Source organism: Gadus chalcogrammus, chromosome 7 (assembly GCF_026213295.1).
Source record: "Gadus chalcogrammus isolate NIFS_2021 chromosome 7, NIFS_Gcha_1.0, whole genome shotgun sequence".
NCBI classification, from domain to species: Eukaryota; Metazoa; Chordata; class Actinopteri; order Gadiformes; family Gadidae; genus Gadus; species Gadus chalcogrammus.
The window spans coordinates 8,229,935-8,241,517 of NC_079418.1; the positions used below are offsets into that span (position 1 = coordinate 8,229,935).

Below are 11,583 nucleotides of genomic sequence, written 5' to 3' on the forward strand. Positions count from 1 at the left end.
TCCCAGGTGAATATTTAAGTTCCTTAACCTGGTCAACCCCACTTCCATGGACTTGGGAAAATTATAAACCAATTTTTTTTTGTACAATTTATTGTAGGTTTAATAACACCCAATGAGCTAAAAAACATAACATCTGTGACTGGGCTGAAATCATCACACACCTATACCGACTTGCATTTGGCAGCCACTGACTATGCATGTGATTGTCACTGTCATTGTCAATATCCCTGTCATTGTCTTTCTATTCATTTATTTTATTACATTGTTTATTTATCATATACCGACTATAAAGCACTTTTGGATGTAAATGTGCTATACAAATACAATTTACTTACTTTCTTACTAACGAAAGCTAGTATACTGCAGAAAACAGAGAGTGACTGACAAAAGAATGACAAACTGTCATCAGTAGTGACAGTTTATACTACTTTTGTTTTCACCAGAGCATCAACAGATTGTCCCCAAGACTGCAACAAGGATCCTACTGCAGAGCAAAGTCCCACCACAGAGCCTTTGAAGGAATCTACCCATGAAGAACCTGGAAACGATGTCCAGCCTGTTCTCCATGAGGAGGATCCAGCAACCCCACCATGCACCACTGAAACCTGTGGTAAACGCGTCCAATCTCTTGAGCAAGAATGCCAAGCTCTGAGGACTGAAAATATGTTGTTGAAGGAAAAAATGAATAGGACTACACTGAATGAGATGAGCTTGCATAACGATGATAAAAGGGTTCATACTCTCACTGGTTTATCAGCATTCTCCATTCTCATGACAATTTTTCATATTGTGGCTCCTTTTCTCCCACTTAAATCTAGTTTAACATGTTTTCAGCAGTACATGTTAACTTTAATTAAGCTTAGAATGAACTTGTCCTTTGAGTTTTTGGCTTTTTATTTTGACATTGACTCAACCACTGTTTCAAAGCTCTTCAAACACTGCATTAGTGTGATGCATTGTAGACTGGTGCCAAGTCTGGTGTTGTGGCCTGACAGAGAATACTTAAAGGTTGCATAGGTGATTTGCTTTTTTGGCCATTTTTGCAAAATTACTTGAAATCCTTATCATAACCCACTTACAGCCACTGAGTTAGAAGTACTGACATGAAAATTAAACTTGTCAATCATCTGTGGAACGGGCAGGGCTCGAAAAACTCCAGCCAATCATATCCATTGCCACCGAGTTTCATTGGACAGTAAGTACGTCAATCAAACGGTCGTACTGCACTCCCCCGCGCCCCCTTCGTGCAGTACTCGTGACCCAGAGCTCGTGACCCAGAGCAAGCTCCTGTTTGTTGTTATCCTGCGGTAGCTACTGGAACTAGTTAATCCACATTTGGACCTAGCAGTAGAAGACAATTTCCATGGCAGACAAGACGCCACCATCCCCACCACCACCACCACCAGCAAAGAGAAGGAAAACTCTTTTTCAGAGAGTAATTTATAATAAAAACGCTGAAAGAGAAAAACCTGAAATCAAGAATAATCCTAGGCGCTGCTTTCGAACGTTGGCGGCAACTGAAGGACGAGAAGGGTCTAAAAACCGATGCTTGTGTGGCGGTTGACCTAGTTTCAAAGTTTATACCGTTTATACTCGGTAATACCGGTGTGGAGACGAGTGTATTACTCGGTGTGAAAATGTCCACACCGCGGCAACCCTAGTGAAAACCAGGACTTCCAATACAATTATATGAAACAAACATACATTTTCTAAAAATAGTAATGATTTATGTGACCGTTTAATGTTTATAACATCTGGTGCAACCATAGCAGCGAGAACGTATTCTCAGCAGGGGGTGCTGGGAAAAAAAAAACTCAGCCTGCACTAGACTCGCAACTCGTTACATTGATAAAAAAAGATGTATAGCAGCGCAGCTCAATTACACCAGTGCATGCGCGCACAGTTGAAAATCGATCGTTCACATCCAGCTGCTCACAGAACAAGTTTAGCGCACCACCGCTACCCTCACACTTTTTATATAACCTTTTTTCAGCACTAGGTCATATGAGCATTAAATAAATGCTGCGTCTCAAAATGCCTTGGACAGCAGCGAGGATGACTCGCTTTGCCACGGGCCGAAACAGTTCGGAGCGACCACAGCCAGAGCGAACACAGCGGGGCAGAGGAGTGTCAGGAATAGTCTTTGGTGTACACATCAGTACGGCCTATTTGCACTACTGTTTAGTGGCAATGCAGTGTTTTATTCGATGCCTTTTTATTTTCGTATATTATTTCAATGAATACAATTTATTTATTCATAAAAACCGGATCTGGTCTTCAAATCTTTTTTCCAAATATAGGTCGTCTTACAATGGGGTTTGTGTTTATATTCGGACCAATACGGTACAGCGGGCGCTCACATGACGTTAAGCATTTCCTGGTGCATAATGTGACGCTTCAGAAACTAAAATCCCGTTTCTCCCCGTTGAACCGACAACACATAACCGGCGTTTTCAGAAATCTCCACTCTGGCCGGAGTTTTTAGAAATGATCGTTTTCTGTGATAAGACAGGGCCTCGGACAGGGGGTGTTGCAGCACCCCTACTTCCCGCGGTACTGGGTGCAACTTACAGCTGAATGTAGTGCCATGTTGTTAAACGAAAACCTACGCTAGCCTGGCTCGCTCTCGCGCATCTCTGTTCGCGCTCGTGCATGATTGCGCGTCCAGGTACTTGGAATGGGTGGAGTCAGAGTCAGCGTTGAAGGAGAGGGGGTAGGACCATTTGAGTTGTGTATTTTCAAAATCTGCTGGCGTTTCGCAAATCACCTACCCAACCTTTAAGAAAATCTCTTCCATATGCATTTCGAAACCGTAGCTTTGAAAAGACAGTTTGCATTATAGATTGTTTTGAAATATTTCTAGAGAAACCCAGTAGATTGCTAGCCAGTGCTCAGTGTTACTCATCATACAAATCACACCACACAATGAAATATTTAATTGCAATTTGCCCTCGAGGTTCCATTTGTTTCATTTCCGCTGGATGGGGAGGTCGCACAAGTGATACGTTTATCACAGAACAAAGTCACTTTTTATCTCATTTGCTCCCAGGGGACGTAGTTTTAGCGGACAGAGGTTGTCTGGTTAAAGAGTCCATTGAGAGATGCCAAGCTGAATTAAAAATTCCAGCATTTACTCGTGGATAGAAGCAGTTAGATCCTGCTGACTTGGAGAACACCAGACGTCTAGCCTCTCTTAGGATACATATTGAAAGAGTGATAGGAGTTCTCCGTCAAAAGTACACAGTCTTGCAAAGCACTGTCCCCATATGTTTCACGGACATAGACAGGGAAAATGATGTGGCCTACCTTGACAAGATGGTGAGCGTGTGTTGTGCACTTACAAATGTGTCTGAATCTGTGGTGTCCTTCCAGTGATGGGGATTTACAGTAAATTGAACTGATGTGACTGGCTACAGATGTGCTCAACCAGCAAATAAACCTTTGTGACTCACACTTCTTGCTTGCTTGTCGTGACATTATTTTTAATCACTCGCTATTCTGATGCGATCACATCGTTTCTCTTTGCAGATCAAGCTGCACATCCACCCATTCTAACTTGAGTTCCACCCAAACAGATATTTGTTCTGGTGTGTTTTATATGAATGACCCACCCATGTTCATATCCCTGATTGCTACAGATATCTAATACAAATTATGGGGAAGAGAACAATATTGGTTTAACAACTGTTTATTCATAAATAACAGTACAGTATCAGCTACTACAAACAACTCATTTCACAGTCTCCTCACTAAGGTTTTCTTCTTTGGGCATTGATCACTTTTCGGCAGATGGGACATACCCACTGTTTTGGGACCCTTTTCATGCGAAGGCAGGTCTGGTGAAACTTTTTAACTGAACAAAAACCTGACGCACAGACCACCATGTTCCCTGCTTCTGGCTCAGGGCAGTAGCACCACTGTTGTTGACTATGATCAGCAAATGCTGCTGCTGCTGGTGCTGGTTTCTGTGCAGAAAAACACTTTACTGCCTAATTAACAGAAAGGTCCTTTGCAGAAAATGGGCACTTAATTTCTATGACACCTGAACCACAGCAGCTACAGGAAACGTATCCATCAGGTGAGGCCCCAATGCAGGGGTGAAATCCTGAATCCAGCTGTTCCTACCATGACATTCGTGTGTGAGAGGCGATGACGCATTTCATAGTATTTCCTTGCCAAGTCCTCGTGTTGACATCCCCAACTGAAGAAAACAACAATAACATTAGTTTTGGACAATAGTAATGCCACCCCACATTGGTACCGCCCTGCTCTTTCAAAAGGATACTACCTATTTGGTTTAACACTCCTGCTTTTTAAGAATAGTACTTCCTGGATTTACCCTCCCTGTTATTGTACCTACTTCACATTCATTTGATTGTACACCATCTGGAAATGACCATTTTACACACAGGAGCAGTTACACACTGCATGCCCTGTTTTACCCTAATCCTTCTATGCTCATGAATACCTGGTAGCCTCACTGGTGAAACTATGGGACTTTTGGGTAGCATATTTGTCTTATTAGAGACACTGCAGGCTTTCTGACGTCTGTCTTTGTGGCTGCTCTGAAGGTAGTTATATCTATCCGGATACTGCAGATCTGGGACGTCTTCTTCAGCGGAGATGCTTTTGAAAAGCACCCCGGGGCCATTGTATGGGTCGGTAATATTTAACCTATTTAATTTTTGCCTATAGAGCTCGATGTCATGCGAATTAAAGTGAGATGAGTACTCCGATGGCTTGAAAGCTTCGGCGCCGGGTCATTTTAAGGAAGCTCTTTAAGGGCGGCGCTTGATTTTACTGACAAAATGGCGTTCCGAACACCGGTGGTCACGTGGGTTCAGGAACTCGATATCATGCAAGCACTTTGTTTTCTTTTTATTTTGTTCTACACCACAATTGCATGCTTTAAACATGACACGGGGCCAACAGTAAAGGCGTTTTTTCAGCCAACTCCCTGTTAGCCAGTTTACCTTGTCATACATGGAGCAATTTAAAATGCTCCTTACCGTAGCACCAACGAGCTGTGTGGTTTTCACAGTAGGTTTTGGTCTGCCCTCTGCTTTCACTCGTAGTCAGTTCACGATAGCTGTCCAATGAAGGCGGTGACTGGCCAGAGTGTTGTGTCAAGTGACTGAAGTGCAAAATTCTACCCTATCGGTCACTGGTTCACGGGTGGGACTTATCTGCCATAAGGATCAATTGAAACGGAAAATAAACACGAGCCGCCTGGGGTTCACTCGATTTACATTGAAGTCAATGGGAATAGTGGCGCTGTTGTGACTCACATAATTGATTTCAGGAAAACAGCTCGTCTTCGTGAGTATTTCTGTTTCAAAGCACTGAAAATGGGATTGTTGTAAGATTTTTGGTTTATTTATTTTTTAACATTTTTTTGGTGAAGCACTGCTTCACCTGTAGTCTTATAGAAGCCTCCACTGCTCCACACTCTATTTGTGAAACATGCAGACGGCCTAGTGAGACTGCCAGCAGGCAGCAGCAAAGAGATGTAGCGACCTCGGTTTATTTCTTCAGCTTTCACATACACACAAACACGCACACAGGGTGCTTGGTCTTTTTTTTGTTTTGTCGTTGTCTGTTAAACCGCCAAGTGGAGCGACGTGTCTGGGAAGCTGGCCTCTTGGTCTGAGCCTGTGGAGGCATCGCTTCTCGGCCTTTTGGCTAAGATCAAGTGTAGTATCTGTTCTTATCAGTTTAATATCTGATACGTCCCCTACCCGGGGACCATATATTAAATTGATTTTTGGAACTGGGAGATGGAAAAGGGGCTTGCTCCGTCCACTCCACGCATCGACCTGGTATTGCAGTACCTCCAGGACCGGTGCACCCCTCTCTCACTGTGAAAAACAAAACTAAACTCCTCCTGAGTCCAGAGAGTAGTGGTGCCGAGATGATGCCTCATGAAACGTCAAAGCCTCGCAGCCAGATGAACCATCAAAGTGGTTCGACCTCGAAGCTTCAAATTAGTACGCTAGGGACACCTAGTGGTGAATTAAATTATGATGAAAGAAAGAGTTTCCTGTGATGATGTGATGTTTGCTTCGTAGCCTACAACATCACAACGTTTAAGAATTAAAGTCATTTCAGTGATACGTGTGAGTTTGCCGTTCATAAATATCTCCCGAGCTCATGGTAGAGAACAAATCATTTGACCTAGATTTTAAGTCATCCCGGGCAAAATAGATTGTCTCAGTAGCCTACTAATAATTGTAATAATAGAACTGCATGATGACTGAGAATGAGTGTGATTAATTACATAGCCATAAAAGTGATCTTGGAACTGGGTAGGGTCTTCTTTTTGTAAAAATGTGCCAATTGTGAACCCATATCGCGCAACAGCCCGAGATGAAGCCTCGAACGTCACGCGCCACGTCATTTCGCCTATGTGATACGGAGCTTCGCTGGGGGAGGAGCCGAGGTACTCGACACACGCCCCGATGCCTCGACGCAAACCATAACATCACTACCTGAGAGTACACCCGTCCGCCTGTAGACAATAAAGTGTCATTTACAATTCATAAACGCACTGTTTACAATTATTCCAACGATATTCTGTTGTTTAAGAAAGAAAAAAGGATTCTTTCTGTGGCGGGTCGATAACTCGGATCTCCAGGTTTCCTTTCGTTATGCTTCCATCACGCTGATTTCAGATTCGCCTGTCATCGTGTGACCGGTGGTCTACAGTGTTTATTAAAGTCTAGACATCTCCGAATGCTTTGCAACCGTTCTCCACGGGAACAAGCGTGGGCATCGTTCAGCCCACCTGAACGTGTACAACTCATACTTACCTGGCAAGGGAGATACCACGATCAAGAAGGTGGTTCACCCATAGCGAGGCTCAGCCATTGCACTGAGGCTGTTGCTGACCCGTGCGAATTCCCCAAATGTGGGAATCTCGATTGCATAATTTCTGGTAGTGGGGGACTGCGTTCGCGCTCTCCCCTGATCATGTTGTTCTAAAGAAATAATAGCTATGAATGGCTTCATCGCGCTGACTAATGCCGTCCATCCCACGTTTTGCAACGCTACGTTTATTCAAAAGATCACGCAAACGATCACGCCCAAGCAGTGTAATGCATTACATTCAGATGTGGAACTCTGAGTCTGGAATAACGTAGTCATTCATTCATTCATTCATTTCTTTCATTCATTATGGATCAAATTATTGTTTCTGTACAAGTCCCGTCTCTGGCCACAGCAGCGCTCCCACTCATTATGGGTTCCTCCTGTATAAAAGTTAGTATGGACAAGACAATAATTGCTTACGGCCATACCACCCTGAGCACGCGCGATCTCGTCTGATCTCGGAGGCTAAGCAGGGTCAACTCGAGCTCATTGGCTGCAATAGAGTTCCGGGTGTTGACGTTGTTGGGGCGGGGAAAACGTGGGCACCACCATCAATGTTGCCAGATTGGGCGGGTTCCCGCCCAATTGGGCTACTTTAGATTTCATCTCGCGGGGAAAAAATGCATTGGGCGGGTATATACATTTTGGGCTGCTTTTGCCAATATCTGGCGGTTTTTTAATAATGTGAAAACAGCACACCAAACTGTTATTTTATGGTTTAAAAACGGTACAAATACAAAACTCAGTAGTTCTATACTTCAATATACTTCACGTCGTGATGTCACATCAACAAACCGTTGTGCGCCGACGCAGAAGTCTGAGGCAAAAGTCCGCTCTCTCTCAACTCTGTTAGCGAAATAAGCATCATGCCGAAGTGGGGGAAATATAAATGTAGCTCTGTACAAAAATCTTCCAAGTTAAAGAGAGACAAAAGGTGTGATGAGGACATCTACACGTTCAGAAGAGGGAGGGTGTAGCCCTGTACAAAAACCACAAGTTACAGAGCATAAAAAATAATTAACAGTATAATAAAATGCTGTGTTTAATGTTCATAAATAAATAGAGTTCATAATAATAAAATGGGTTAAAATGTGTGCGGATTAAAAGCATAAATATAATACGTTTAATAAAACTATTTACAGTTAAAAGATAAATTAATATAAAGGTCTTTAAGTTTATCAAGGCTAAAATATTTGTGAATTCAGGATATAAAAGAGGAAGAAGCCGTGTTTATGTTTAACTTAACCTGTTACCTGTCACACGTAAATCATTTAATTTGTTTTGTCTTTGGTTGTATTAAAACTTCACAAGCCAATCCGAATAAAGTCTCAACGTGTAAAGGGCGGGACTAGTGCAGCAGGTTAGCGTGGGGAGTAGTGAGCACATGTAGAGAAAGAAACCTGACCGGACTGAGAGCTAAGAGGAGGCATCGTAGTGTGGGAAGCAGTTAAGTTTTATCGTGAGGTCGACTACTCGTGGTCCTGATTTAAACTTCTTTGTGACCTGCAAAAAGGTGAATACGATGTGTATGCCTCCATTGTGCTATATCTAACTGTTATAGTAAGTAAGAGTACTGGATGTGTAACGCGGTTAGCGACGTGCTAGTTAGCGGTAGCATTCTGTGTTAATGTGCCCGCATATCGTAGTTTTGTATTGTGACTTAAGTTAACGCAAAGCTAATGCTAGTTCGATATGAAATAGTGTTTGATATTATGGCTCATTGGATAATATGCTTAAAGGAGCTGGACGTTGGAGAGAGGGGTTTCCAGCAGATGGCCCTGCTGTTTTCTGTGTTTTCTTCCTTGTGACTTCGCCACCGCCATTGCCCACGTGTGTGTTTGGATTGCCACCGCCATTGCCATTATCTTCGTGAGAATATCATCCCCCAATCCCTTTCTGCCCCTACTAATTACACCCTGGATTCGTGAGTACTGATTTACACATTGCACGTGCTTTTATTTTGAGCTCAAGCTGAGTGAAGCGGCCAGTACAGTTTTTAGGCCCCACCGCACACAAGCTTCAACTAACAGGCCTGCAACGGGTTAACCTAATTTAAAGTGTGTTGTTAATTTGATTGTGTGTGGTACATTGAGTTTGCATTGTTGTAAATTGGAGAATCCCGTGCATCTGATTTTATTTATTTTATTTGTTTATTTGTTTTCTTTTCCTAAAATACATTCGACTAGTATTTCATTTTGTGAATAAATATGTGATTGAATACTTTTACATTTAAAATACAGTTGTGGTGGTCATTTATTAAAATTATCCAACAGTAACATATGAATCAAAGTTGTACTTTCCTACAACGAGCCCAGGCCCAGTCTTATTGTATTAACCACTCTAGATTTATTATTTAACTACATGGGACAAGGGTTACATAAATGGAGGCCCCGCTGGGATAATATTAAACTAAAATGAATTAGACAAGCAAAAGTAACATGACCCCACAACTTTAAGAGCATTTATTTAAAGTAATGTGCTAACAGTAACTAGAAGTAATTAAAGTAAAGTACAACAATGGCAGTCCTAGCAAACAGTCCATCACAACGTGAGCTAATTAACTGGTGCAAAGGAGAATCAATAGATTTAAAGCATGCCTTCCTGTTACATGGAGTGCCTGAAGGTGTTTCAAGAGAAGACATTGAAGAAACAGCAGGGACCATCAAAGCTTGGGGAAGAGTTAGAGTTAAGGGAAAAATGTTTCACCATCAACAGCAATCGCTGATGGTGTTATGTGAGTGTCGTGAAGAGATCGACCCCTCTAAAATCCCACCTGAGATAATGCCTATAAGTGGAGGCAGTAGTTGGAAAACTGTCTGCTACACAGAGCCTCAGCTTGATAACTTTGAAGAGAAGCTACTTACCTTTTTGCAGAGTGAAGGGAGAACCTTGGAGGACATCCAAGGTCTATGTTCCCCCACCAAAGAAAGTAAAAGCAACCCTGAAGACATCATCCGTGCAGTCGGTGATGTTATGAGCAGAACAAACAAACAACCTGACAGTCACCCATACAGACGTCTGCGGACATTCTCCGGGATCAGTCCCACTCCCACTGGAGAAGAGACCTTAGACAACTGGTTGGAGCAAGCAACACTCTTAGTAGAGGAAGTTGAGTGCTCGGACAAAGAGAAACGACGTCGGATACTGGAAAGTCTCAAAGGGCCCGCCTTTGAGATCATTCAAGCTGTGCGCATGACTCAACCTGATGCTAGCCCACGTGAGTACATAGAGGCTATAGAGAGCATTTTTGGTACAGTAGAGTCCTCAGAAGAACTATATCTGTCGTTCAGAGCCCTCCACCAACAGCCTGGTGAGCGTCTGTCTGAGTTCCTACGAAGAGTAGAGAGATCTCTTGTCAAAGTAGTACAAGGAGGTGGCTTACCTGTTAGCGCTGCCAACAGCACTCGTTTAGAGCAGCTTCTTAGAGGGTCCACCTCTGAACTCATGTTGTTACAGTTGAAAATTAGGGAGCGGAGTAGTAATCCCCCTACATTCTTGAACCTGTTAAGAGAAGTGATGGAAGAGGAAGGTCGCCAGTCAGCCAGACAAAGCCAAGTGTCACACCTGCGTCCTCAGCGTGTACGCACCGTCCAAGCTGAAAAGGAGAAAGAACCTGAATCAGTCTCTAGGAGTGAACTGCAAGCTCGGATTCAAGAATTGAGAGCGCAGTTAGAGCAGAGAAGCAACCCACAACCTCAGCCACCATCTGATGAGTCCTTTAACGGTCTTACAGAGAAACAAAAACAGAGAAATGAGTCACAGAGTGAACTGCAATCACTAAAGAAACAAGTGAAAGCACTAGAAAGTAAAATGAGTGTAATGGCAGTGAATTACACATCAGAACAAACACCCCAGCCACACCGATACAAAGCAGCTACGGGTTACAAGCCCGCTCATTCCAGAGTCTCCTCTCCCCGACAAGACAATGATGAGTTTTTCTGTTATCGGTGTGGGGAAAATGGCCACATAGCCACCAGATGTACTGCCCCTGAGAATCTTCAGAAAGTCATTAGAAAGCTCATACGCTTGGCGCGTGTTTCCCCTCTTTCCCACAAAGAGAACCCGCAGCCTGCAGCTGAAGAACACTTTGTAGCTAGAACCAATAAGGTTGAAGTCCCAGAGAACAACACTGACTTACCTGAAGGTCTTGTAGGTCCATCATTTATTCACACCATCAAAGTAAATGATGTAGTCTGCGATGCTCTCATCGACAGTGGGTCCAATGTGACTATCATCTTTGAAAGCTGGTATAACAAACACTTACTTGATGTCCCGATAAAACCCCTCTCTGGCCTTGGACTCTGGGGCCTGCTGACACTGAGTATCCTTACAAAGGATATGTTGTTGTTGAGATGGAGTTTTCAGAAGAGATCACTGGTGTGACGGGACGAGTAGAAGTGCTCGCCTTGATTTGTCCTGAGCCAAGAAACCAACAACAAACCCCTGTGCTGGTTGGAACCAACACATCTCTGTTCCGCCGCCTATGGGAACTGGCGAAGACAAAAGGTGACGAGAACACTGTGTACTCAATGAGAATACAGTCTGTTTATGCCCCTGTTAAAGCACAAGAGCAGTCAACAAAAAATGAAGTTTTGGGACAGATAAAGTGGGAAGGACCCGGTTCACTCTCCATTGCTCCAGGTGCAAAGTACTATGCAACGTGCAAAGTGGAAAGACAGAGTGCCCCGTCCAAGGATCTTGTACTGATCGATGCAC

The 11,583-nt window shown here is 43.3% G+C and overlaps 1 protein-coding gene and 2 non-coding genes across 3 annotated transcripts; all 3 read left to right on the plus strand.

Moving 5' to 3' along the window:
- The first annotated feature begins 5,662 nt into the window (after window positions 1-5,662).
- Window positions 5,663-5,853, plus strand: LOC130386785 (U2 spliceosomal RNA). Its single transcript, XR_008896227.1, has one exon. It is a non-coding gene; the product is annotated as a U2 spliceosomal RNA (small nuclear RNA).
- Window positions 5,854-6,801: 948 nt separating this feature from the next.
- LOC130386784 (U1 spliceosomal RNA) lies at window positions 6,802-6,966 on the plus strand. The gene has a single exon (XR_008896226.1). It is a non-coding gene; the product is annotated as a U1 spliceosomal RNA (small nuclear RNA).
- Window positions 6,967-7,768: 802 nt separating this feature from the next.
- On the plus strand, window positions 7,769-11,250 carry LOC130385944 (paraneoplastic antigen Ma2-like). The gene is made up of 2 exons (XM_056594729.1): window positions 7,769-8,380; window positions 8,607-11,250. The coding sequence occupies exon 2, from the start codon at window positions 9,385-9,387 to the stop codon at window positions 11,248-11,250; it is 1,866 nt and encodes a 621-aa protein (XP_056450704.1). The 5' UTR covers window positions 7,769-8,380; window positions 8,607-9,384.
- Window positions 11,251-11,583: the final 333 nt, after the last annotated feature.

Bases quoted from the DNA above. Each gene is read 5' to 3' on its own strand.
- LOC130385944 (XM_056594729.1), top strand. From the start codon at position 9,385: ATGGCAGTCCTAGCAAACAGTCCATCACAACGTGAGCTAATTAACTGG.